We start from the raw sequence: 27,999 nt of genomic DNA on the forward strand, positions 1-27,999 counted from the left end.
AGGCTCCAGCCCCCCTTTTAACAGGATAAGTGGTCGACATGGATGGATGAATGGATCTTAAAGGGTTAAATGGTTAAAAGGGTTAAATATTTCCCCCCCAAAATGTGCTTTTTGGCCTTTCATGTCCTCACAAATAGCAGTGGGTTCACAAAGATTTGTTTCCTCCCCTCCATTGCTTGTTTGTGACTTGTGAATGAGCCAGCCGCGTATATTTACCTTGACGCTAATGGTGACCGATGACTAATAACAGTCACAGCAACAATAATTTGTTCTTAGTGTTAGCTTCAAGCTATGGAGAGAAAAACTGTTCAAAGTGCGCATTGTAGACTAGGTAATTCCAGGGTTGCAGTACTCGCTACATGTATGAAAATAGATAGGATAACAACACAAAACCCCACTTGTGTTTTGTTGTATTACTTCATCAGCTCTAGTTGGCATCTGGACGACTACACGCTGTATTGTTAATGGCTCTGAGGGCATTCAACGGCTGTGTGTGTGATTGGATGATATTCTATTCACATCACCTGGTGTGTTAGATGAAAGTGAGTAAAGGTGGTGTATAAATGTGGTGTGAACAGCGTCGTCAACTGAAAGGTGTAGTGACACAACTTGCTTGAACAGCTCATCTTTAATAACAGTGTGAAGATGCAGAGAGTGTGAACTTGATGCCTGCTTACAAATAAGGAGGCTTAGTTTCATTTTTTCCACCAGACGAAGTTCAACATTTGCATGGTTTAATTTTAAGATATATGACTGTGATCCCACTACAGTTCTAATCTTTTGGAAACAGTGAATGAATGTGGCATGTATTGAGCAAATTCATGGCATTTAAGTCCATGACCAATAATTATAAATACCCACATGCCTAGTTATCATGATAATATCCTTTTTAGGGATTAAAATGATACTTGTTTTGGATAATCTGTCTTCTGATGGCCCAGTTGATAAAAATATTCCCTTTGTTTGAGCTGGGGTGGCGATATCAGGAGGAGGAACAATGATTTGTGGGCGAGACAGCGGTGAAAGATAATCTGGGTCTATCTGTCTGGAAAGAAATGTCCTCAGTTAAGCGCATTATATAGCTTTACTTAACAACAAATTGCTTGTTGACACGCTGCTCTTAAACAATGCTTGCCTTAACATGATCCGCTCATTGTTTGTGTTGGATGTCTGCGCGGGTGATTATGTCTTCACAGTCTTTGACAATCTGCCAGCGATCTCTGACCACCATGCAAATCCAGATTCAGGGCTTGCTACGGTTCTCGGTGCCCGTCTTTCCCACCGCTGAGGTAAATAGCTGGCTGGCTGGCTGGCTGGCTGGCTGGCACGCTGGCTGTCTGGCTGGCAGACGATTACACCAAAGTGCAGTAAATGTGTCTGTTATTATGTCTTTTTCATTCCTTGTCATACAGAGAGACCTTTTGGGGATCCAGCGCCTGTTGAACTCCACTGAGTTTAGTGTACATCAGCTAACAGCTTTGCTTGACTGCCGCGGGCTTCGTAAGGTAAGGTCAGATACAAACATGACACATTTTAATAGGGTTGCTTTGGAGCATTTGTCGCTCAAAGCCACTCAGAGGACTTGCTTCGCTGATTCTTAACCTCAACTCTATATATTTCTCACAGACTAACAAGATTATATGTATATACCGGTGCAGTCATCGCTGAGCACGACACCAGCCGAAACAGCCGAGTTTTGCTGACTGTAACTACTATTTCAGGTGTCAGATTATCAGAGTTGTATCTTCCAAAGAGGATCACAGCTGAAAATGATCCTCATTGCTCCTGCGATTTCTACACCAGCGGAGGTCTGTTACATAGTTGGGATTGTTCATGCTGGCATCTCACACACAGAAAAAGCAGAAGGTGGTGGTGGGACAACATGCATGATGGTAATATACCAGTTGTATTTTAGCTGAGGACCGCAGGTATTATGTGTAGAAGTTGTCCGTCCATTTCTATCACTGCATCTGTATCTGCCTGTCCTTCTCATTTATGTTAACGCAATATTCAGAACCGTCTCAAGGGAGTTTCTAGAATTTGGCAAAAATGTCCACATCAAGGATGAGCTGAGAAGATGTTGATTAACATGATATTTGAGAAACATCGTTTTTCAAATTTGGCACAATTTAAGAATGACCTGAAAAGATTAAAGTTTAGGTAGTCAAGATGACCATGTATGATCACCATATCTCAGGGAAGCCTCGAGGGAATTTCTTCAAATTTGCCACCAGATTTTTGGAGGTCAAAGGTCAAAGTCACTGTGAGAGGACACCTATTGTGAAGGCATACAATATAAATACAGTATTTCTAATTTTCCCTGCAGCGCAAGATTAAACTTTAGAAACTGTGTAAGGGATTTGTAATCAATTCAATCAGTATCAGGACCCTGAAAGATATTAGAACACTTTTCCAAAAGTCACGTGAAGCATTCACATAACATGGAGGAATAAGTTTGTGAGGTCAGATTCATTCATGCATAGGTTAAGAGGAGCTCTAGGAAATAAACCGTACTCAGTTAATTCACTGAAGTTTCAGAAAGATCTGAGTAAATCCACGTTTTCCTTCTGCAGCTGCTCATTGTGTTTGGACATATAATTCAGTCATCATTTCTGAGGTTTAGGAGAGTTATGGATACGATCCCATTGTGTGTGTCTCTCTCTAGGACTACCTAGATGCCCTAATGGGTGTGTGCTACGATGGGGTGGAAGGCCTCCTCTACCTCTCTTTGTTCTCCCTGCTGGCTGCTTGTGCACTCTCTGCCATGCTGTGCGCTATTTTCCGGGTTTGGGCTATAATAGGCAGCAGGTCAGCACCAGGCAACCTCCTCATCTCATTACATACTACCCACAATGCACTCCTTCAAAGTGATAAAGCATGCATTCTTCCTGTATCTGCCTTTGTTCGTGTGTCCAATTGTCATTCAGGGACAAAGAGTATGACGACATAGACGAGGAAGACCCCTTCAACCCTCAAGCGCGACGGATGTCCTACAACCCTAGAAGGTCCAATATTCACAGTTTCTGTAGCTATACCAGCAGCCTTGGCAGCCAGGCCAGCCTACATCCACCTCCACAAACTGCTGCTAATGTTATGCCTCCCCCTGAATACATGTAAGATCAGCACGATGACGGTATATGAGGATGCATGATGTAAATCTCTCATTACTTCTTCCTGTGTGTTACAGGAATCAGTCCATGCTGTTTGGAGGGAATCCTCGATATGAGAATGTGCCGCTGATAGGGAGAGGATCCCCACCTCCCTCGGTGCGTTGGCCCTATGGGGCCTTAGTGTCCCAAGTTTGATGTCAATGTTGGCTCCACTGACCTTGCATGCACAGCGGTACAATAATGCATACACCCTCTGCACAAACTCACTGCCAACAGAAGTGAGGGGATTGAAGTCACTTTCCCAGTGATGGAAGACTGCTCCCTGCTGGTCATTGACAGAACTGCAGTCATCTTTGTATTCATTCAGACACTCTTTCTACAGTATTAAGCTCTGAGCATATATGCTGATATCCTTGTCGCCATTGCCCTGGATTGAATTTCCATTTGCAAAGAAAAGGCCAGTGCATACAAACGCATACATGCAAAATGACCTCGGGTAACCACGGGTCATCCCTGCTGCCTACTGATGCTCAACTCAGGTATCCAGTTTAACAGCAGAGCTTGTAGTCAATAATTATGTCATATGTCTGCAGAGCTGGAGCTAAATAATAGATAACACTGGCAAATCCTCAGTGAAAGTTTCTTTTCAGTGAGGTTTCTTTATTATTAAGCTGTTTGCCCGTCCAACTCTGCTTGAACAGCATTCACAGCATACATAATTCAAATGACTTTTAAGAAAGAAAGAAAGAAAGAGGCCATGTGGACCGATGTTTAAAATGTAGATTATCTCTGTGAGATACATTTTTAACATACAGTTTTTGCAGTTCTCCCTCAATAACAGATTTCATGTAATATCAATGGGGTTTTTGTTGTAACAGAGATACTTTGACCTCTGCAAAATGTATGTGCAGTGAATTTGCCAAACTGCAGTGTATAAATGAGTGAGTGAAACCTTGATTGAGCCTGTGGGTATTTGCACACGATAAAATACATATATATATATATTTTTAAAACTTAATTGAGAAATCAATACAAGTGCATGTAAAGTGGCATATGCAGACCATGATCAGAGCTGAATGCTGAGTGGGACAAAAGATTTTTGAACCCGGTGAGGGAGCAAGAGTGTTTATGTATAGTCTCTGTTTTGCTTTGTTTTTGAGCCGCTGTGGTTTGTGTTCTACTTATGCTTTCATGTATGCAGTTGCACAATGAGTGCTGAATATTAACCAGTGTTTTGTAACTAACCCCTTTTTTCTTATTTTCATTCTTTAACTCAGACTTTTAAAACCTGTAAGTTTTGGTGTTGTCTTAACTTCTTTGTGACTCGTTTGCTTTCATTTTCATTTCACTCTCTGACACACACACTCACACACACACACACGCACACACACACACACACACACACACACACACACATACTGAGAGCTAACCTCTGTAATACTGCTTGCCATGCAAAGTGTTTGCTTTCTGCATAACTGAACGCCCCGAATTTATCCTAAAAAGCTGTACCTCAACTGCATGACCTTTGACCTTCTGGCACTGATATGCACAAAATAGGATCACACTAACATGTGAGTACAACTATGTCTCCCAGTCTGCTCCTTACCCCCTCTGCTAATCCATGAATCATCCTGCTAATTGAGGGGGAGTGTACAATTAAAATACACTGGATCACAACACCCAATTTTAAAGCAGTATTTCACCCACAATATTTTGCAATTCAAGTACTCTTAACTAGATGCCTTGAGGTCAAGAGGACGTTCTTTCATCGCTCCATAACTTCTTTATGTCTTAAGAATGCAGAAAAGGATAACCACATATATTTAGCTTGAAGCCAACGGTGCCCCATAGCCGCCGACTACAAATTATTCAGGAATGTCAGTTTACAAACTTTAAAGTCCATCATACATTATAATCCACATTTCTTTGTGCAGCTGTGAGGCCAGCAATCCATGCTTTCTATGAGCAAAAAAGGAACTAGAACCCCTCCTGTTTGCCACTCATAACATTATTGCCATGTACACAGCGTACAGATAGATAAAGAAGACCTGGCAAAATTGACGTGTTTTCTGTTGTCAGTGATTGGTGGCCACTGGGCACCATTTGCTTAATGTTAAATACACATTTCTCATGTCTGGCACATTCTGAATTATAGAGTAACAAAGAAGTGATGCTGGAGGGAAGAACATCTTCATGAGCTCAAGACACTTATTTTGAGGACATATTAAGTCAACAATGTTTAAATGCAAATGAACTAAAGTAATTTTTCCCTCTATTTCTCCACACAGTATTCACCCAGTATGAGGAACACCTATCTATCTATGACTGAGGCCCAGATCAGACACTTTGGAACTGACTTCCAGGTGTAGCCTTCTACCTTCTGAACACTTCTCAGAAAAGTGCTAGTCTGAGACTCTGGGTTCTTACCAAGAAGGCGGTCTTCATGGTATAATCCTGTTTATGGAGCCTGCAGTATTCCGCCCCAATCTGAGACATGAAAGCGGGTCATATGAGGCAATTACCTCAGTAACACATCAACGCAGCTCTCTCAAGGACCAGCATGCATTTCTGAACGGCGAGAGTCTATATGTGTTCATCTCAAGAATGTTGTTTGTTGTTTTTACTATATTCTTTCTTTTGGATGAAATTTAATCCCTATGGTTGCAATCGTTCAAATAAAAGATAAAATAATTTCAGGTCCATTGCAGGTTATTGAAAACAATGCAAAATGATGTTATGCACAGCCAAAGATGCTACTCTGTTGATTTATGTGGTTAAAGTGAATTTTCTGATTCAAGATGTGACAAGTTTTGGCAGTTTAAACATCTTGATTTTCTTATTGAACTGTGTTGTGTTGTACCATGCGCTTATCAGGACTGATTCGTTGTTTATTTTTGTTGTTGTTGTTGTTTTTTTTTGCATTTGGAGCCGGTGTAGAAGCTGGATATGCAGTGTTAACCTGAATAGGTTAAGTACAGCAGAATGGATCTGAATTCAAATTTTGGGATTTCTAAACCACACGTTCACATCACCAATGATCATTTAAATGGAGCTATAATCTACCCTATTGTTGTAGTTGTGAACTATTTAAAAGTCACCTATTTCTGTAACATGCAGAAGTTGTTTGCATCAGTCCAGTTCCCTCTGGATATAATTTGGGAAAATTGTTGTTTTCTATGCTGCATAATGTATCAAACTAAACTCACATTTGGCCATAAACTGTTGTGTTGAAACTTGTGTATTGTGCTGTTTTTTTTCTGCTTTTGTAATAATTCATAAAACATCTCTTTTCACTTCACAACAATATAAACACATATTGTTGAAGATAATTTTTTTCAATTAAATAATGGCTAACATTTTTGTTGAAACAATGTGGCATGATATATATATATTTTAATATAATGTTCCATAGAGTCCACTGCAGGGTACTCTGGCTCCCTCCCACAGTCCAAAGACATCAAGAGGGGAGAGGCTGATTGATACTCTAAATTGACTTTAGGTGTGACTGTGAGTGTGAATGGTTGTCTGTCTGTATCTTTTGGCCCTGTGATAGACTGGCAACCCAACCAAGGTGAAATCCGCCTCCTACCTGAAGGCTGCTGGGATGTCCAGCCCCCCCCCCAACCCTTACCAGGGTAAGTGGAAGAAGACGGACGGACGGACGGACGAATTTTTAAAGAGATTATTCCCTCAAATATTCAGATGATTGTTGAGTCAATTTCTGTGATATTTGTAAAATTATATGGTTTGTCATTTATTTATTTATATTTACTTTTGCAGACCTAGATATTGTTATTTTCCAGATTACATAACTATTCCAAGTTTTTCACGGCCGTATGGAGCTCTAATTTTGCTACGTGTGATGGTGCTGTCCAGGGGGTCAATGTTCCAGGAGGTCTGGAAGATTGTGAAACTGTTAATAGACCGGATAGTTGATGTGATGATCGAGAACGCAACTCTTGAGTTGGACAAATACCATGCACACAGCTTTAGGAATTAGCTGTACTCCAAATAATAATTTTGTTATTTCTGGTACCGATTGTTGACTTGACCCAGACGATGACTGTAGCTTTTGCCCCCCCTCGCTTGCCGTAGCAAACAGCAACACTGTGACATGGTGCGAGTCAGTTAGCATGCTAGCTGCTGTCGGCTGTAAATTTATCATGGCAAAATGTTTTGTAAGAAAACATATTTTGTCTGCTGATGAAGGAGGATTTGTCGGGGATGTATCTAAATAATGGGAAACGTATTTGGGAGAAAGAGTCGACCTTCTCGTGTAACGGAACAAGACAAAGCGATATTGGTGAGCAGATAGCGGCGAAGGGAGCAGATTAGTCCCGTTAGTTAGCACCCTGCTCAGCGCCGCAGCTGCTAAACTAGCCTTTAGGCTACGTAGATGAATCTTGACGAATTTTTTTTGTCAGTACGTTTTCATTTTAGTTTTAAAATGAACTTACGTACAATAGGGATTGTTAAACCTGCTTTTATACTGGATTCCCATGTCGACACAATAAACTACGTACCACCATTCCAAGGGATTTTTCCCAATAAGGACCCCTTTATCCAATATCACGGATACATTTCTTGATATTTCATTAAAAAAAAAAACTTTCACAAGCTTTAAGACAACCCACAAAAATCCCCCAATGTAAATAAAATTGAATGATAAAGATTTATTTACCGCAGCTTATATTTTTTTGTTGTCGCAAAATTATCAGGCTCAGAAAACATTCGCTAATTTGTTTCTTCGGGTTTTTAACCAGGAAATTCACTTAATTCACAATAATTTTAGTCAAGTAAATGATCAGGAGATTAGTAGACAAATTACTAGAAAATTATACAGTTTAATCATCACCCCAACCCCTGCTTGTGAAAGTAAAACCGAACACCTGCTAAGATATTTCCCATAAAAGTGAGCAGATAAAAACAAATGCAGCACAGAACAGTCTGGCAGACAGGATTAATTCAGTCATTTTTGTTGTAGTATATCTTGATGGTAAATAGTTTCATTATTGCCTCTTTATTACAAATGTGCAGTGTTTTGCTGTTTTTTTTAACCTGATACAGAAGTACTTTGCAAACTAATTTCAATGTCATCTTAAGTTTTGCATTTTTATTATTTTTTTTCTGTAAAATATGTCTCTCTTTCGCATTTGTCCTCTAGCAACTGAAACAGCAGAGAGATAAACTGAGACAGTACCAAAAGAGGATCACCCTCCAGCTGGAGAAAGAGAGGCTCCTGGCAAAGCAGCTGCTGCAGAATGGCAGAAAAGAGTAAATATCCTTTGAATGTGTATGGTTTTCAATAACTATACTTCTTTATATATATATATATGTGTGTGTCTTCTGTGGCAAGAAATCCAGAACTTTTGAATTGTCATGAACTGCAGGCTACACTGCACCCAGTGACTTGATTTTTTTCAAATTTGTCTGGAGTTTTATGTCATAATGTCGTTTTCACATATTCTTCTCTTGAATGTTTCTTACAGAAAGGCTCTGGTGCTTCTGAAGAAGAAGCGGTATCAGGATCAGCTTCTGAACAAGACAGAAAATCAGATTACAAACCTTGAATGCATGGTATGAGTGTGGCGAGATTATTTGATTCCATGAGTTTTAAGTGAACTCTTCCCCCCTGCAGTGGTTTAAGTTACATGAATCACTCATTTTAAAAGGAAAGACTGAGGGCTCTTGCTCAGTTCAACATACACATACTTTTAACAACCATGCAAGAGGCCAAAGCTAGTATAGCACGTCTCATAGCTACATCTGGCTTTTGACATATGTTGTAGGAACAATATCTGTATGTTAAAGTCCTAATTTAAAAAGTTTTGACAGTGGTCTAGGAGTCGTTCCACCACCTGACATCTGACATGTTTTCTACAAAATCAAACCAAAATTACAAATAAACTGTTGAAATAATAGATGTTACTTTGTTTACCTGCTTGTTGACAGTGAATTACTGACTCGCTGTGTTTCAAACTACATGTAATATCTTACCACCTATAAATATTTCCAACTTTACTGTTTTTGTTCGTTCACCATCCACTTATTTGTTTCCAGGTTCAAGATATTGAGTTCATGCAGATTGAGATGAAAGTCATCGAGGGGCTTAAAGTTGGCAATGATTGTCTGAAGAGTATGCACGAAGTAGGTGTCCTCCTCTGCTTTGTATATTTGCATTCTATGTTGAGTAATTCAACATGTCCGTGATTATGATAATAACTCCTCATGCTGTAGATATGCGAGTGAATAAATTTACAATGTCAAACTTTCTACTGATAAGCAAGCCGCCTTTAACGTGATCCCTGGGTGAGGACTGAGCAGCGCAGAAAGCTTGTGGTTTCTGTTAGCATAGCAGGCGCGCACATTGTTTGAAGATTAAAGGATTAAGAAGTAAAGCCTTGACTACAGCGGTGTGACTGCTACACATCCTTGGATACAGTGTACAGATCTTACTGGTGAAATTCACAACTCAGCCAGAATATGAAGGAAGAAACAAAAAAACAAACCCCACTTTGTCAACCAAAACACTCGTGTAATGTGACTTTCCTCCTCTGGTTTGTGACAGATCATGTCTGTAGAAGATGTGGAGAGGATCCTGGATGAGACGCAGGAGGCAATCGAATATCAAAAGGTAAAATGTCTGCTTGGCATTGCAGTTTCACAAATGCACCTGCACAGTTCTTTGTCCTTGAGTGTTCAATAAAACCAGTGTTGTGTGCATGTATGATATTAATGTCTCCTGAGCTGGGGGAACAGCGGCCTCTGCTGGCACAGGTGATCATTACAGAAATCTGTTCCCTAATCGGTTGCTAACAAGAGTGGGAGGTTAAAGGGACAGAAAAAGAAGAGACCTCGACTCAGAATGGCAGCATTTTTTGTGTGTGTGTGTGTGTTTGGTGGGGGTTGTTGAGATGTGGTGAGATTTGAAATAAACCCATGATTACAGTATGAGTTGGGATCTATGTCAAAGTAATTCTATAGGACATGGTAGGCAGGAGATCTTAGCAGTGCCACAATATTTTAGTTAAAATGTTACTTTGACCCACAATAAGCCTTTAACAAATGTCGCGTGATTTGTAACCGCGGTCGCCGCCCTAATTCACATTGCATGAATCAGCGTTGATTATTAGTATACTTGAGTGAATCTTAGTGGGGGAGTAAAGGGCACTTTAGCAAAAGAGAAGTGTGACGTCACCACCTCAGGGAGCTGAAGCCCATCACGCCGTCGGACTCAGCTCTAGCTCTCCGAAGTGTAGTTACATTTCAGAATTCGCTCTCCGCTGTATTTGAATGGAGAGTCGGCTGCAGCAGCACATGTAACCTGAGGAAACACAAAATTGATCTAAAAAGCTGAAGAGTGAACTTTATTGGATTAGCAAACATTAGCCGGATGGCTAGAGGAAATGGAGAAGTTTGGACTTATTTATGCAGCTGAAATCACATTTTTGTTATTATAGAGCAAGTAAAGGGTTTTTTTGTTGTTTTTTTAAAATTCCGGGATCAAATTCCAGCTTCCCCTCAACTTATGAATTTTACATTTCATTGCAGACGATTGGACAACCGCCCATGCTTATTATCTCCTAAAAAAAAAGAGAGAGCTGCCATTGTGCCGTCAACTTTTTTAATTTCCCAATTTTTTATTTTTTTTTCCTGCAGCAAATAGATGAAATGCTGTCTGGAGCTCTGACGCAGGAGGATGAGGATGCTGTTTTAGCAGAGCTGGATGCTATCACTCAGGTGGGCCTCATGTTTGACCTTTATTAATACACAGGATGTTTGCCGAGCGTCTACAGTCTGGCTCCAAGCCGAGCAGACTTCATTTGAATGAGTATTCAGTGGAAAGTCACAGTGTGAACCGTCTGCAATTGGATGGATATGAATTTCATTTCTCTATAATAATTAAAAACTTCTATACGTTTTTTTTTCTATTGTAATCGAATTATTATTCCAATTGACACACACTTCAAAGCCTTTTTGATTAAACAATTTAAACACATGAATTGTGTTGAACTGGAAATAACTGTATTTGTAGAGGCTGCACGGTGGTGCAGTGGTCAGCACTGTCGCCTCACAGCAAGAAGGTTCCGGGTTTGAGTCCCGGCTCCGGTGCGGGATCTTTCTGTGTGAGTCTGCATGTTCTCCCTGTTCCTGTGTGGGTTCTCTCTGGTACTCCAGCTTCCTCCCACAGTCCAAAGATATCAAGAGGGGACGAGGCTGATTGATACTCTAAATTGACCGTGACTGAGAGTGTGAATGGTTGTTCGTCTCTGTATGTTGGCCCTGCGATGGACTGGCGACCTGTCCAGGTTGAACCCTGCCTCTCGCCCGTAGATGCTGGGATAGACTCCAGCCCCGCGACCCTTATTAGAAAGGAATAAGCGGAAGACGACGATGGATGTATTAGTAGAAAAAAAAATTACGATCTGTGTCGGAATGAAATGTTCAAAATGTCTCACACATGATTTTAAACTGATTCAGGATTAAAAATACAGTTGTGGTTTTTACGATAGTCCAATTATCGAATGTCTCACTTTCCCCCCCTCATATATTCCTGTGTTTAATAGGCTCAGATAAAGAGGTTGAAAAGTATTATAGAATGTGGCACGACAGCAGTACTGTATTGCACATGAACAAAGGTAGTGTTTGCAGTGTTTTGTTGATGTAGTACCACTGGTCACAAACAAGTACTTCTGCATATAGAGATTACAGCGATTGCTAGTTTTGAATTCCAGTCACCAGTGGGGATTTAAGTCAAAGACGATCACTTACAATTAAAAACAGATCACGTTTTTTCAAGTCATGTCCGATTAAAAAACACACACACACACACACACACCGTTCAGATTTAGCTTTGACCGACGTCTTACACTTTTGTCAAGAACCTTAATACCTCGAGTGAGTTTGTGTCGTCTCCTTCCTCCTCACTGACCCAGGGAGAAGATGTAGCACTTCCAGAGGTCCCTACTGAACCACTACCAGAGGTCCCAGAGGCAGCTAGAACTGAACCAGGTATTGGTGATGTCACATCATGTTAAAATATATCTGTAATTGATAAACTGACCGATTGTATCTTTTTTTTTTCCTCTTGGTTTTATAGAGAAGAGAGGAGCGAAGAACAAGACAGACGGGGAGATGCTGGCGGCCTAACGCACTCCATCGCTGGTTTTCTGTTCGGAGTTCATATCTCCATATACTGATGTGGATTTATTTAAATATTTGTTATTTAATTGCAAATAATAATATAAAGGAAGTGAAATGTTTTTGTTTTACTCTGTGTCTGGATTCCGAACTGGAGTGGTTATGACATGAGCGAGCCACAGGATGAATTTTTACACATAAAATTAAGTTGCTTATTTATAATAAAATGAGCTGTAGCACAAACTCGCCCGTCTTTTTTTTTTTTAATTAACAATAAAGACAGTTATATAGGCACTCCAGTCTGCATTATGCAAAAATGTTTTGCTTCATATTTCCAGTTTTTGTCCAGTAGGAGGCGCTCCTTGCGAAGTTTTTGTTTTGTTTTTTGATTGCCGAACAGGAACCCTCATTCACATGTCAGCAGTGGAGTGTGTGTGGTAATAGGAAGAGAGTTGAAGTCTCATGATGTGCTGGAGATGTTTGGGAAATTCAATTTAGAGAATGCAGAGTATTTACAACGGTCAGTACACTAAGTGGGTACTTAGTCACTCGTAGCAGAAGCTGACACAAATAATCCACAGCAATATGACTTGCTTAGAGCCTTAGACTGGATAATTATGCACATAAAATGTTATTTTTTAATTAAAAAAGAAATGGGTCAGTGATACCTGCTCTTCGCGTCATTTTATTATTGTACAGTATCAAAGCAGCAATGCCTCATAAAACTAAGAGCATCCACTGAAGTAAAAGTACAAAAAAAACGAAGTTGTTTTTCTCTAGCTATTTACTTAAAATTGTATTGACGCTGATTTCGGTGCTGCAACTGAATGTCAAATTGGGGTAAATTTCAAAGTGCTGCTGTTTGGATTACAGCACACACAGGCAGTGTTTTCTCAATGTGATGGTGTTCTGATAAAACCTCTCGCCTCAGTAAATAACAGGAAGAGAGGAGTTGAATTAGTAGCCTACAGTATATACAGTATGTAGGTGGGCAACAAACGTGCACTTGATGCTGCATTCAAATGCTGTAGGAAACACTGGGACTGAGCTCTGCAGGTGGTGAACAAATTAAGCTCATCGACATGGTAGTGATTCTAAACTGTATGTTGAAGTGATTATCAATAGTAATTATAATACTAACTTGAATTTTTATGCTGATATAATCCAGATGTATTTCAGATATTGACAAGATAAAGAACCAAACCCATAAAGGCATATTTTTTTTCCAATACAAATGTGAAAAATGTAACAATCAAATATTTAAATATCTTCCCTCACAGATTTCAAAACACCAGATATATTTTTAGCTTAATTGTGGAACCTGTTTCCTCCCATTTGGATTTCAAACTGTGAAATACACGTATGTATCGGTGCATTAATGGAACCTGTAACTTCTGTAGGAATAATATGGTCATTTAGACATGTCACTTAGCACACAACCTTTTAAATAAACGTAATATCAAGGTAAACATCAGTCTAGATTAACCTGTTCTCTTTACTGTTTAAAATAAACATCTATAAACGTTACCACATTAAATAATAATAAAAAATACTCCATCTGATACTTTATGGGCAGATTGGGAGAAAACGGAGCTCTCGGGGGGTCCGTGAAGGCATCAGCGGACTGTCAGCTGTGGGTTGTAGAGGAAAGGTGTGTTTAGTTGGAGAGTGAGGTTTCGGGAGCGCAGCATCGTTTCGCTCGCTGTTCCAGGTGCTTCACTTCGCCTTTTGTTTAACCGAACTCGAACTCTTTTTTTTTTCTTTTTCTTTTTTCTTTTTTTTTACACGGATACACGTTTCAAGGAAACATCGTTTATGGTCCTGGCAGAAGATTTCACGATGTCTCGCACCGACGAGGTTCACCGCTTGACGGAAAATGTCTACAAGGTAAAAGATCCAACTAATGAATAAAGTTTGAGGGTTGTGGATTTCTGCTGTCAGAATGAAATGGCTCCGTTAAAGATAAGACTTTTTTTTTTTTTTGTCTGTGCCTTGACGCAATCAGAGGTGTTTTTCCTTCCTGGATGATCTCAATGGAGACACACATTCGGCTGACTGTTTGATCAAGTTGACCAAAATGACTTGAGATGAGATTTCTTCCACCTCCACCTCTCTCCCTCTCTCACACGTTCACTCCATGCTTTAAGTGAGTGTAACACAGCCAAAACTGCCCCTGTGATTCTCAATCAAACTATTTATCATTGACTATACGTAGACCTTCCACCGCGCTGGGGTGAACTATTCCCTGGATTCCAATTGATTTCAATGGGTTTCTTGCTTAAATGGAGACGTATCGCATTCCAGGAGTCAAGAGAAGGTTGGGCTTCTCTGTTGCAACAAGTAAACATTTGCCCCATAGGGATTTCCTAACCTGTTCTGCATAAAAACACGAGAGAGATTATCGCGTAATTCCTTAGGCTGTCTTGGGAGTGATAAGGGTAGAGAACAAGCTTAATGTTTTAAAGCAATTATTTCATTTATCAAGACATGTAAAAACTGCACATCGAGAATGATTAAACACCCAAATATATAAATGTCCTTTTCCTTTTTGCCCAACTAATGGTCCAAATACACAATTTTCCATGAAACCTGGCTTCATTTTTACATTTAGAACTGGAGCCATCAAAAGCAAGCCACCGACTGCATAGTTGATGATTAGTTTGATGCTCATTGACTGACACATTTTGCGGTCTTACTCATTAACGCTTTCCCTTTTGCTTGGGTTGGGTTTTGGGCAAGGACTTCCCGAATCAATTAGATTTGATATTGATACAATTTCAAGGTCTGCTCTATATTTTCAAATATATTAATAGTGACTTCAGATACCCACAGACTTAAGAGGAAGACCTTCTGATATTTGTGACATCAAATTATTCTGTGTATTGTTGCCCAGAATAATATTTTTTTCCAATTTGCAGAATAAACCCTTCCACTGTGTATTGTTTTATCAATGTAAAATAGTTTCTGCTTGCAAAACAAATGTTCAAAATCAATGAACTGATTACAGGCTTTGTAGTTCTAAATGTGGTCTCCTATTTGCATCTACTGGTGGAATGTTGACAACAACCTTAAAAGGCCACCACAACTGCGTTTAACTGTGGTCATCTTAGGTTTCTATTTTGATTAACACTCACAGTATTTATACATAACAATTAAAAAATGCCCCCACCCCCACCGCCCCCACCCCCCAAGCTAGAAGAGAAGGCCAGAGCTCCAGAAAGGGGAGGAAGGGAGCTGCTCATTCTCCTACAGGGACTAGACATCTATCAGAAAAGAGGTCAGATGAGCCGAGACTGACGGACTGGTGCCTCTTTTAGACCCAACAAGGGAGTCAGACTTTGGTGCTATTTCTGTGCTGCTGTAGATTACAGCGCACGCCATGTGAAAAATACTCGTCCTAATATTTACACCTACTGATGTGGGTTAACCTGAGGCCTCAAGCTGGCAGGGGAGGTGGTGGTGGTGGTGGGGGGGGGGGGGGGGGGGGGGTCTCTCCTGCAGAAGGTCTTGCTCATTCAAGTGCAAGCCCAGCATGGGGTGCCTGTCTCTGGGGTGAAGACACCCCGTCAACGTCCTGACAGCAAGGAACGCTGATGTGCAGCGGAGCAGAGAGACAGAGTCCTTGTTCCACATCGGGGATCTGACCCGGTGGCAGGAGGTCACCGCTTAGGCTTTCTGTACTGTAAATTCTCTATATTTTCTTTTTCTTTTTTCAGAAGGCTTGAATATTTGAAGCGATGGGTTCTTTTTGAGTCAGCCTTTCACAATATACCCCTACAGGGTTTGTTGCATCAGTGTTAAAATTGATATTAAATTTAGATTTACTTATATAAGTTGAAAAATATGAAATGTATCCAAAAAGTAAGTAAACAGTTGAGTTCAGCTCATCGCGCAGACAGAACAGCACAGAATGTAGGGCACAATAATTGGATGTTTCTTTACTGCTGTGAAGCACTGGACTCTTTTATGATGTCGCTGTTGGGTTTTTGGGAGTTTTTTGTGTGTGTGTGTGTGTGTGTGTTTTGCACTGAAGATTTAACACAAGAGATTTTCATGCACGAGATCCAAGAGATGAAAACAGGTTAACTGCCAGTCACTTGAGATTATGGATCTCAAAACTGCAAATTTTTCCGGTTTATAACCCTGGCAAGTACTGAGGGGAGTTAGGGTTACGCTAGTCCCAAACCCTGGCCCTAGCTCTAGCCCTGGCCCTGGCTGATTGTCACTGGCCCTGGCCCTAACCCTCATTCTGGCCCTCTCCCTGGAACCTAGCCCCAACCCTGGCCCTGGCCCTGACCCATGTAGCCAAATTGGTGAAATAACAAGTAGTATTGCTAGGTTTGATTCAGAAAAGGGCATAAATCTGAGCTATATTGGTTAAAAACATTGCTAGTACAAATGCTATTCGAACTTAATACTCAACATCTCACAAACACACAAACATACACACAGACACTTGCTGTCTGTCTTTCTTCATGAGTCAGCACACTCATCAGCACTGCAACACACGCCGTCTCCACACATGACTTGCCGTGTTTCTCTCAACAGGCAGATGTCTTGCACCTGCGCTGTCATTCATCATGTTTAGTTAATTATTATTATTATTATTATTATTATTATTATTATTATCTCTTGCAATAACTTCAGGACTGCAATCCCTCATAGGAAAAAAAACAACAACAAACTCGTCCGGAATTTGGCATCGGCCGTCAGCCCTGGTTCGAATGGAATCATCAGCATTGTCTTAAATTCCATAGTTCCTCAGCCTCCCAACAAAAGCGTACGTTCATGATTAATATCCTCTGGTATAATAACGTTAGCACCACTCGGGCCAGCTTAGCAGATACTTTTACTTTGTCTGCTGTGTTTAGAAGGATTCAGGCAGATGGGGGAATCATTTTAGCGGATTAGAACAGGAAGGTGTCATGGGCGAGGCTGTCAGAAAATACCAGCAACGGCAGATTACATCGCTGTCCAAAGCTAAACTTTCTTTTAACAGTGACTGAATCTTTTCTCTTTAAAACATAAAAACGGACCAGCAGTTCTTTGACTTTAAATATTTGAAATGAAATGTATGGCTTTCATGTTTTTTGAGGGAAATTTTTCATCATGGAAGGTTAAGAGTAAAAACTGCATTTTGGAGCTAAATGCATGAGTAGAATACATAGCAGAATTTATACATGCCAGATAATGTGATATATTTTAATGCATTCTTTGAAGGCAATCCCCATGGCAACATATCACGATATCTGTGTGGTTTTGGCGTCGTGTCCCTCCATTGGACTCTATGTTTGCTTTTCCTGTTCCTGTCATCCACCATCTGCCTGAATCGATATGAATACAGCACAGGAAGATGTAAGGAAAACCAATGCTGCACTGTAGTCAGACTCAGAGGTAATAAAGCAGTTGTATTGACATAGAAGATCTATGTTTGGCTAAGTCTGTGCACAGTAGATTGATCTGTAATCAAGGAAATCAATAGATTACCAGCTGGATAAGAAGAAATTATTATTCTCAGTGAAATAATGACAGGAAGAGATGTTGCAGGGTTTTTTTTTCACAAGTTAATGTGGCTGCTATTGGAAATGAACATTTCAGATCTTGTTGAACAGCAGGGGAGACAATGAGGCAGATCCAGCCTGGTGTATAGGAGATATTTAAGAGGGTGTGAAATGCCATGGGAAGATAAACCTGACGCATTTGTTTCACAGAACCACTTGAGAAGCCGTTTATGGGAACCTTTTGGAAAAGGGCAGACAGACCCTTCAATACTTGGCAGGTGATTAGATGGCCCATCTATCACCGGCTAACTTCAGCCAATCAGACTACTACCGTAAGGACTTGTTGAAGCCTGTTTGAAGGGTAAAATGCTCTTTCCCATCAAGGAAAGCATTCAGGTCTCTCCTTACTCTTCTTTCAAAGAAGAGCTACCCCCCAGTTCTGACAGAACCGATGCTCCAGTAGCGTCAGACTTCTTCACTGGCTGCCATTGTTTGTTCGAATGACGTTACACCTAAAAGACGGAGACTGGACAATAACTTGAAGCCTTACTGGATGGTTTCTTGCATGCATCATGTTATATCGCGGTCAGGTGACACAAGAAGCAGCTTCTTCACAAGGGAACAGGAGGTTAGCAACAAAACATGAGGGACTGAGCTTAGATGTGTAAAGTTAACTAACAGTGTTCGGTGCAGCGGTACAGTGTCCAAACACATTTTATCAGATGAAAGTACGTAGACAATTTTAGTAGTAACATCCATTCATAATTTCACGGGCAAGTTGGATTTACCGCAACTAAGAGAAACTACAGACATTCCATGGAACAAGTCTTATCACTGTTAATGCATTTTGCTTCTGAATCCACTTTTGAACCCCCTTTGTCGACTGTGGTTGAGTTTTTTTTTTTTTATGCGTCTCTTGAGGATGAAGAGATGTAAACACCTACGGCGGCATTGCAGCCAGCAGCTGGGCAGGTACTGAGTAATCGCCTGGGAGAGGAGGGGAGGAAGTGTATGTGTGTGTGTGTGTGTGTGGGGGGGGGGGGGGTGACTGCACTGCTCTGACTCATGTTAGCCCAGTTGAGTGTGTGTTTAATAAGGCTGCTAGTACAGTTGAGGGTGAGCCTGGCTATTCTGAATCTCACTCTGAGCATTGTTCAGAACGTAAAGGCCAAACAGGCACACCTTTTTTTTTTTTTTCCTTTTTCCCCCCCCAATCTAAATCACCTGGGAGTCAAACATGAACGCAACAATCTCAGAATGATCCTCTGTGAGTCACTTCTCCTCCCTCACATAGGCGGTTCAAGATGTGGCCGATCTAGTCATCCTCACGCTGGCGGGGTGAGACAGATACTTAAGACTGACACTCAGAGTTTGCGTGTGTGTGTGTGTGTGTGTGTGTGTGTGTGTGTGTGCGTGTGTATGTGCCATAGTCGACCGCACCAGCTGGCAGTGTTGCTGGGCGTCTGAGAGAAGTGGAGCTCTGGGTCAAGCCTCTTAACATGCCAATGGATGAAGTCTGAGAGCTGACCTGCCTTGGGGGTGGGACGTGTTGATGTGAACAAACAGATTAATCAGACTGAAGAAGGTTGTGTGTGAATTCAGTCAAAAAACAACCTTTCAGTCACTATGATTGCAACTTAAGTTTGCTTAAGGATACACAATTTATGGTCACATTCTTTGTCACAGGAAGTGTGTGTGTGTGTGACTGTGCAGGACACGTGTGGCCTTTTTTTTTTTTTTAACACACCCTTGCAGGTAAAGCAATAGACGGGTGTGTCTCGTATCTACTAACCCTCAGGTTAACACTCATTTTCCCATGCAGCACCACTCCCTGATCGTCAACACAGCCTGGAAAACAGTGTTTTCTCAAATGGCTGTTATGAAAAAAGAAAAAAAAGAAATTAGTGGTTAGATCAAGTGCCGGTTCTAAGATCTGAACTGTGTCATGTTACTTATGCCGTTAGATCAGATCCCTGATGTGAAATTCTGCTTTTCCATCTAAAAGACACGTTGTTATATAATGGCTTTCCCTCTCTCTATCTGTGTGTGTGTTACAATATTGTCGTGACATTCACTACACTCAAATGAACGATGGTGATAAGAGGACTACAGTTTTCACCACAATCTCATGTGGGAGATCTGAACAGGTGGTCTCTTAGCAACAACGTGCCATTATTCTTATGTGTTCCTGTCATATCGTTGCGCTAAAAGACTAGTGAAGGGCTGGAGTGAAGAAAAGGGATGGAAAGGCAGGGTTCGATTGCAAGTCTGCCTGGTTTTGTTTCAGAGGACGGGGCAGTTAAAGCTGCTGTAATTGGTTTAGTGTAAACCCACTCGTCTGCTAGATCCAGTCCAATGTTTTGTGTCTGGTATGATGAAGGTGATCTGTCAACACTTGAATGGAGACACCATTTATCTGTGTATTAACCTTTTTTTTTTTTTTCCAGCAGTATATCACATTGGGTGCCACTTTCCCGATAATATGCGATTTAATGGAGTTTAAAATGACTTCAGCTTCTGAACATCTGCCTCCAGAATGTAGTGTCTCAACAAGTTTATGCCTGCTGGTGCCTGCGGCCTTGAAAAGATTGCATTATGCACTGCAGGAAATATCATAACATTCGTTGCCTGTGGAACAGCAGATTTGTTCCCTGTGCCTTTGACTAAGAGAGAGAAAGAGAGAGAGAGAGAGGGAGAGAGCTATTGCTCCACACACCCACCTTCTCTGCACATCCGGGGGCGGATGGTTTAGAGACATTCTCTCTTTTTCTTTTACTCATCATTGCTTTTTCATGGACAGAGACTGGATGCACCGAATGCTGAATGTAAGACTGCATCGTATTGATAAAATAGCTGTATTTTTTATTTTTATTTTTTTTATGCTGCTCCATAACTTAACGTGGCTCAAAAATATTACTTATCTTTTAGTGATCTTCTTCACTTCATAGAAAGAATGAAAATTCTCTGTTGTGGGGGTGGAAGAAAGGAGGAGATGAAGAGAGAGAGAGAGGGAAAAATAGATGGAGACATTCCACATCCTTGTTGAAATAGTCCATAATTACTGTGGAGGGTGAAGCAGTAATTACACAGTGAACAAGACACACTGAAACAGAGACAGAACATTTCACATAGTACTGTGGCTCTGGACAATGACCTTCCATTTATGGGTCATGGCTTATACAGTTAACATGCCTGTGGCGAGTTTTACTGCATGTCTCCGTGGCAGATGCTGCTACTTTCAGTAGCATTGGACACACTGCACCCATCGGCTTGCTGAGCAGAGAACCACACTGTCCCCCCTTGAGCCTCGGACCATTCATGCTATTGTACAGAAAAGGACAGGGACATGCATGCAGCATGGCTCATCTGGGCTTTTTGAGGATCCGAAACTTGTGATCATTGTGATGCCGAGTGTCTGCAATACACACTGTTCTGGCAAGTTGTTGTATTTGCATTTTTGTGCATTTCAAAAAAAATAAAAGAAAGAACTGCACCTGCAACAGTAGTGGCCTCATTTTAAGTTTCAAATCAAGAACCTATAAGAATGAGACTGTTACGCTTACAACAATAAAAATGCATTAAAATACACAACACTGGGTCATTCAAATATACTTGCATGAAATTGGCCACAAATATGATATGCTAACATGCTTTGAATATGAAACGACTGATTTCGACAGCAACACTGCGACTGAGACATAAAACATGGGCTAAAATATGTTTAGCTATATTGTTACATCCCTCGTGTGTATGATTAATCTCATTCGTGTGACGGTTACTCTGGTGCCACAAAATGCTAATGGCTAGCGCTACACTGAATGAGTGACCAGCAGTGGCTAGGGTTTGGGTTTTCTGTTTTTCTGTTCTTAGCTTCCTTCGTAAACATTCTGCACTGTTTTTATTGACAATTTGGAGTACCTGAAAGCAGCTCTTCAAGCTAGCAAGAGTTTCATGGATGTGTTTTGTTCGTTACATGGTGCAGAAACAGGCCTCCCAAACGTGGGAGCAGGACTGAAAACCTTTTTTTTTTTTTTTTTGACAGAACTTTTTTTTCCCTGCAGACAAATTTTAGGGCAATGAGCCGTCATGCTCCATGTCTGATCAAGTTTTTACAGAATATACTAAATTGTAAACAACAAGTGCCAAAGAAATGCATCCGTTGGTGTTTCAGCTTGTAGGAAAAGACAAATACTGGTCAAAATATTTTAAAAATGAAGTAATTCATAATTTTCTAAAGATTTACCTTGATGAGAGCATATGGATTCCACGTGACCTGGCATGCATGTGTTGTTGACTTTACAGTCATTGTGAGGAATGAGTACATGGGAGCAGTTAAACTAACATTAACTTGAGGTTTACTCCATTAACTTAAGTTTAACAAATATTAACTTTAGTGAGACTGGCTGCGTTGACCCCAGAGTTTACCTGCTGTCAAGCTTTTAGTCCAAATGCATTCCAATGCTCTTTCATCTGATGTGTTAACTGTTTTGAAGCACCAAACTAACTGTTGCTTCATTGCTGTCAACAAACGTCTGTGTGGAGGTGAATCGACAATCAGCTGGCCAGCCAATAAACCTCTGGTTTATGGGTTGGTTTTATGGGTTCAGTTGTCATGTTAGACTGCTCACAGTTCACATTCAGGAGTTACTTTGTCTGGTCCTCCTGGATAGAAACAGCATGATTACAAAACAAAGCAGAACAACACGATCACTCGCTGCAAATCTCTAGATAGAATATTCATATTAAACTGATGGCAGGTTGGTAATGTTCTTATCTGGGTTGTCTTGAGGATTTTCTGCAGCCTCATGAGTTAGATCATGACTTCTGTGGCCACGGTTCATTATTAAATACCTGTTACGTCAGGTTAGTAGGCCAGCCTGTCATCGCCAGGTTCTTAGCCACGCCCTTTTAAGTTAACCATGTGGGTCAAATGACTCTAGAATAAACAGAAAGCTGGGATAGTGCTTGCAGGGATGTACATAAACACAAAAAGTGGCTTTATTTACTGCATCAGTAAAATATTAGGTCTTTCCAATATGCATCTTGTTTATGTTTGACATGATTGATGCACTGTTATATAACAAAGAACACAGATGCTGCTCTCACACTGTACAGACTCTTCCCTCTCTCCATTTTCAAGCTCTGCAATGCAACTTGGAAGGGACACAAATATTCTCATGGCAGTCACTGATTTGATGTTGGAAGCCTTGGCTCCCTCTGAAAGCACATGCTGTGCCTACTGCTGTGTCAGTAAAGGTTCAGGTATGCAAGACAGACACATTTCTTCATGACATCCACCTCAAGCGTGTTCTCTGACTCGAAAAGGAAATGCGCCATGTGCCTCTGTGTGTTTGTTTTATGGATGTTTTTTCTTAAGTAACTTCTCTAACCTGTTTGTTAGCCGTAGTCCAGAAGTAATTCTGGCAGTGTTCCATTCATTCGTGCTCAAGCTCTGCAGTGGTTCTACTTCCTGTGTTCTGCCATCAGATACTGTGTGATTATTGCAGTGACCTTTGAGATTGTCTGATTTATAAGAACTTTAACACAACCCTTTAGGAGTAAATAGAACCCAACTCTATCCTCTATGTTGGAGCAGGATGGTTAAATTAAATTTGTACATTTCTTCAAGAGGAATAGTATAGTTTAAAACATTTAAACAATTTATGATGACCAGACTCGGCGCTAAATTGAATCCCTTGGTCGAAGATCTCTGGATCTGTGGAGTGCCGGAGTGAATAGTTGTTATGCTTTGAATCCAATTATGTTTGTTTGCTTCCTCAGATTAATTAAAAGTTGAAAAAAAGTTATACTCCATTCATACAGTGATACATTTTTATTTTATCATTGAAGTGTACCTTAATATATAGGCCTGTAATGCTGTGTTGTAATAATTTAAACTTGTAACTTGTTTCTTTATGTTCGCTGACTTTTTAATGCCGCATTCTTGAAGAAAAATAGGACACCAGGATACTGCTCTTGCTTAGCAATGACAAGTTATTGACCATCCTATCATTATTTTATTATGAAGTTTGATCAATAAGTGATGCCGTTGAGAAAGATCTACGTGCAAGATTTTGTTTTCAAAATTGAACGTACGATTGTGTTTGTGGGGGGGGATGTAATACCCTACAAACACCTACTGTAAGTGTGGTATCCCTGTGTGTGAGATTCGCGTGTTCAAACATTAGCTGGTATTTGCATGTTTTTCCCGGAGAATTCACTAATGAAGAATACATTAAAACTTAGATTAATTACATGTAAGCACATTTTTTTCCTATGAATTTCTTTCTTAATTGACCCACAGCGTGGCAGATGAGGAGCAACGGATTTGTTACAGCGTGCATCTCCACGGCTGCCCCGAGGCAAAACTAAGTGGCACTAATTTATTCATATGTTACTTTCATGAGCACATAGTTGCATAATAAATGAAAAATAGAAACCCTTTAATTAGTTGCATCCTAGCTTGCAATATTTTTTCTTCTTCTCAGTAAACATTTCCAGAGCAGTTGCTACAACATCAGAGGCATGACGACAGACTAAAGATGTAGGGCTAAATGCTAACTGCTAACAAACCGATGATTTTAGCTATTAAAGGAACACACCAACTTTCGGGGAAAAATTGTATTGTCCGATATGTTTTGAACCAGACAAGGAGATAAACACCCTTCTGTCCTCTTTGTGTGAGCAGGTGAGCGCCACACCCCCACCAGTAAATTCAGTGCTATTTAGCTTAGCTGCCGTGGACGCTAGTAGTTGGGCAGCAGAGAAAGTGTATGTTCCTGTTGGCTGATGTCTGTTTTATTGGTTTAAAAGAAAAGTGGAGTAGCACAATCTCGTAAGTCTTTCTCTGCGTTTACTAAGATCTCAAGGACGAAACAAAATGTTGCAAATGTTTTGATCCATCCGGCTCTCAGCATATTCAGACATAAGATTGTGATCTGACCATTTTCTCTTATCGTCGTTTTATAATGAAGATTTGATCCAGCTGATTGAGAAGCATCATAAACTCAACCCTATTCAACAGGAAAAAGACTATATTGTTGCCCATCCACGCACATTATCCACTTTCTTTACATTCCTACTGAATTATATCATTATAGGCTTGGCTGCCGCCTGTCACCACATGACACATCCTTACAGTCACAACAAATAATTGGTGGCTTCACTGTTCATCTGATCCTGGGCACTTTTTAGGCCCCTTGGGCTGGTTGTGTTTGAGATGAGGCAATGAAGAATTGCAAGTGAGGGGAGGACGAGGAGGAACAGATGACGGCATCCTGGCGTCTGATTACGCGTGAATCGCGCTACTTCTAATCAGCTGATGTTACTTGGAAATTACCCATTTTGCATATCATTGCTGTGTTTGTGTGGTACTTCCAAAATGATGAGTATATAGTTTGCATTGGTGAGCAATTTAAAATGACCTTGTTTCAGTTGTTAGTTCCACACAATTCATTTGCTTTGGGCTCAAATCATTTTAATCCTCTTAATAATGTTTGTCCTTATCTGCAGCCTTTTATGCATGTGCTCTTGAGTTCTGCATAATATTCCTGTGTCACCTCACAGTAGAATTGGATGTCAAACAGATTTGATTCATTTTGGAGGAATAATTTCTCTGCCCTATTTTAATTGTCTGCTTTAATTTTTGCCCGGAGTGCTGGTAATGCATTAAATCAGTCCTCATGAAGGCAGTCTGAAAATGGACAGCGGCTCAGTCATGGGAGAGGGCGAGATTACACCTCAGCTGTGACATATTTCCTTTATCTCTGAAATTGAAACATGATACGGGGGAGTTTTGGGTGGCCATCTCACCTGAGGATGATTCGATATGCATCTTGAGCAGAGAACAATACAGACACTAGCGCAATGGCGACTGAAGGACAGTACAACGCAGTGGCCGCTATATGTCGTTTGTTGTTTTCAGCTCATGCCGGGGATGAACTTCTTCTCTTTAAATATACAAATCAAAATGAACTAAACTGAGACGGTGACACAACAGCTGCAATTCAACCTGAACCCTTTGACCCCTTAGACCCGCCAATGCAATCGTGTTCGGTTTTATACAGGCCACCGTCAGCTCCAATATGGCAACACAACAGTATGAATCCGTGAAAGTGTGATCAACACAGCAAACGTTAAAGTAGGGCTGCATGATTTTGGTAGAAATATCAAATTGCAACTATTTTGAGAGATATTCCAATTTGATTTACATTACTAGAGGGAACGTCCTTTTTTTTTAATATTGTTATTCTCTTTTTTTCAAACAGGATGTTTCCTCTAATAGAATATGAATCGTGGTTTCACAACGTTTAGTGGAGGGATGTCAGATCTTCACTTTCTGACAACTTTTAAGGAAACTGCGCCTGTTTGGTTTGAGCGGCAGCCGGCACACAGATCGGCAGCTGTGCAGGTGCAGGGAAAACAGGAAAAAGTACAACAAATGAAATACATGCTTGTTGTATGGTGACGTACTGAAGAACACGATCGAGAATAGGGGTCCCAGTGTGTACCTTAACATGCTTGTCACTGGGGGGAAAACCTTCTGAAAGATGAACGTTTACAATAAAGTTAATGTTCTGTCTTTTCTGTTCGTAAAAAGGTGCAGCTCTGGCCTCTTTCAGACGATAATTAACTACTTTTCAGGTAACTAATGCACCTTTGAGGGAACATTCTCTTGCCTGTATGAGCAGAACCGTTTCTGTTCCCTTGTACCTCAGTTTTGGAGTGGATACCGCATTGATTTATGTGTGATAAGACTGCCTGAATCAATGCACAGCATCCGTATCTGGCACATTAAAACCGGCTCATACCAATGCCTCAGTGGAGCTTCTTAAGAGGAGTGTTTGAATAGGGAAGGATACACAATACATGATTATACTTCATACATCTAAGGATATTTAAAGCATGAAGTCGTCTGCTTTAGCTCTCTCTCTCTCTCACTCTTTCGCTCTCTCACTCTCCAAGTCACACAACTTAAAGCACCTCCTGGCCCCATTTCCCAATTAGCTGCCACAATTAGGGTAACAATGTAGTACAAGAGAACTGGGATGACAAATTTGGTAACAATGGGAAGAGATGAAGAAAGAAACTACCTCAATTTTTTTTTCCTCTCTCCACTTCCCCCTCTGGCTTCAATTCATTTAGAATGCACTGTAATTTATATCTCTTATATAATAGTCATATCAGTAGCTAATCATCTAATTCTTCACAAAAAAAGATGTGTTTGTGTTATTTATTCAGTAGCAGTGGGTTAGCACGCTTGTGTGCGTGTGTAGTTGCACACGCATGTGTGCGTTTGTACAGTTTGTGTACGAACTGCAGCCAGGCCTGTGTCACTTACCTTTGGCCTCTTCTGTGGGAGACTGTGCCATAATGATGCACTGGGCTTGCTTTGTTATGTAATCCTCCCACCAGTTTAAAACACCACCACTTGTTATTAAAAAGCCTCGTATGAATGTAGGTGTATGCACACACATCCAAGTGTGTGTGTGTGTGTGTGTGTGTATGTGTGTGCGCACACTGTCAGCACGCATTCATGTTACCCTATCCTCATCAATGACATGCACTTTACATCAGAAACAGGCAGTGCGGAGAAGCATTTAGGAATAAACATTTCCGTAGTGAGGTCCTGAGGGATGTGTTCGTCTTTCATCTTCCCGGAGGCAAAGAGAGCGGGGGAAACCTTTTCATATCAGCACTGTTTGTACTTGAAGATGGGATTCTCCCCTCAATTATATTGCTATTCTTCTAGTATATTAGACTATACCAGAGCCAGATGGTGAATATAGGTAGCTGATTTAGCTAGGAGTTGCTGCTGAAGTTGCCTTTGTGCTGTTTCTGCCATCTCTTCATTTGGAATAAGCTTATGTAAAACTATAAACAAACAAGCTGACACGATGCCCTCTGTGAAAAGCAAGATGCTTTATTCAGCCACACTTCGTGCTGCAGAGCAAACGCACGCTGGACTTGTGAATCCAGTTTGTTTGAGCTAAACCAATTAACTGCGAGGACTGGAGGATGGGACCTGGGAGTTCAGTCCAACCAAAACGACCTGCGTAACAGCTGACCCTTATCTTCACTGCTGTTACTCGCCTCCATTTTCTACCTCAAAGGCAAAAAGTTTATTCAAGTTGTTATTAAAATGTTTTATCTAGAGGTACCGCAAACATTTGCAATGAATCCCTTTTTTTTAAAATGTGAATATTAGCATTTTTTGCCAGCCAGCCAGTCATTCCTGCTTTCATGTT

At 40.7% G+C, this 27,999-nt stretch overlaps 3 protein-coding genes across 9 annotated transcripts in view; all 3 read left to right on the forward strand.

Moving 5' to 3' along the window:
* ttyh2l (tweety homolog 2, like) overlaps positions 1-6,320 on the forward strand; it is a 30,542-nt gene extending 24,222 nt beyond the window's left edge. For 3 of the 4 annotated variants that reach the window (XM_086185677.1, XM_086185679.1, XM_086185680.1), the window contains exons 9-14: positions 1,197-1,289; positions 1,413-1,505; positions 2,666-2,808; positions 2,928-3,113; positions 3,188-3,266; positions 5,399-6,320. In XM_086185677.1, the coding sequence (XP_086041803.1) occupies positions 1,197-1,289; positions 1,413-1,505; positions 2,666-2,808; positions 2,928-3,113; positions 3,188-3,266; positions 5,399-5,479 (675 nt within the window). In that variant the 3' untranslated portion in view covers positions 5,480-6,320. The remainder of the gene's footprint in view (positions 1-1,196; positions 1,290-1,412; positions 1,506-2,665; positions 2,809-2,927; positions 3,114-3,187; positions 3,267-5,398) is intronic. The other variant, XM_086185678.1, reaches the window with a different exon arrangement.
* Positions 6,321-7,211: 891 nt separating this feature from the next.
* On the forward strand, positions 7,212-12,816 carry LOC147245027 (charged multivesicular body protein 6-A-like). The gene is made up of 8 exons (XM_086184663.1): positions 7,212-7,413; positions 8,275-8,384; positions 8,600-8,687; positions 9,171-9,257; positions 9,679-9,744; positions 10,770-10,850; positions 12,047-12,122; positions 12,211-12,816. The coding sequence occupies exons 1-8, from the start codon at positions 7,348-7,350 to the stop codon at positions 12,258-12,260; spliced, it is 624 nt and encodes a 207-aa protein (XP_086040789.1). The 5' UTR covers positions 7,212-7,347; the 3' UTR covers positions 12,261-12,816.
* Positions 12,817-13,892: 1,076 nt separating this feature from the next.
* The window catches only part of LOC147245028 (BAR/IMD domain-containing adapter protein 2-like), a 60,267-nt gene continuing 46,160 nt past the window's right edge, over positions 13,893-27,999 (forward strand). For all 4 annotated transcript variants that reach the window (XM_086186123.1, XM_086186126.1, XM_086186122.1 and 1 more), the window contains exon 1: positions 13,893-14,138. In XM_086186123.1, the coding sequence (XP_086042249.1) occupies positions 14,067-14,138 (72 nt within the window). In that variant the 5' untranslated portion in view covers positions 13,893-14,066. The remainder of the gene's footprint in view (positions 14,139-27,999) is intronic.

This window comes from Aulostomus chinensis, chromosome 18 (assembly GCF_037954235.1).
Source record: "Aulostomus chinensis isolate RoL2024-O1b breed Wild chromosome 18, RoL_Achi_v1.0, whole genome shotgun sequence".
Classification (NCBI taxonomy): domain Eukaryota; kingdom Metazoa; phylum Chordata; class Actinopteri; order Syngnathiformes; family Aulostomidae; genus Aulostomus; species Aulostomus chinensis.

What these genes read in the sequence shown, in the direction of transcription:
- LOC147245027 (XM_086184663.1), top strand. Translation starts at nt 7,348, where the DNA reads ATGGGAAACGTATTTGGGAGAAAGAGTCGACCTTCTCGTGTAACGGAA. An exon ending in AACAAGACAAAGCGATATTG is followed by an intron (nt 7,414 to 8,274) that starts GTGAGCAGATAG and finishes TTTGTCCTCTAG; the next exon opens with CAACTGAAACAGCAGAGAGA. An exon ending in AGGCAATCGAATATCAAAAG is followed by an intron (nt 9,745 to 10,769) that starts GTAAAATGTCTG and finishes TTTTTCCTGCAG; the next exon opens with CAAATAGATGAAATGCTGTC.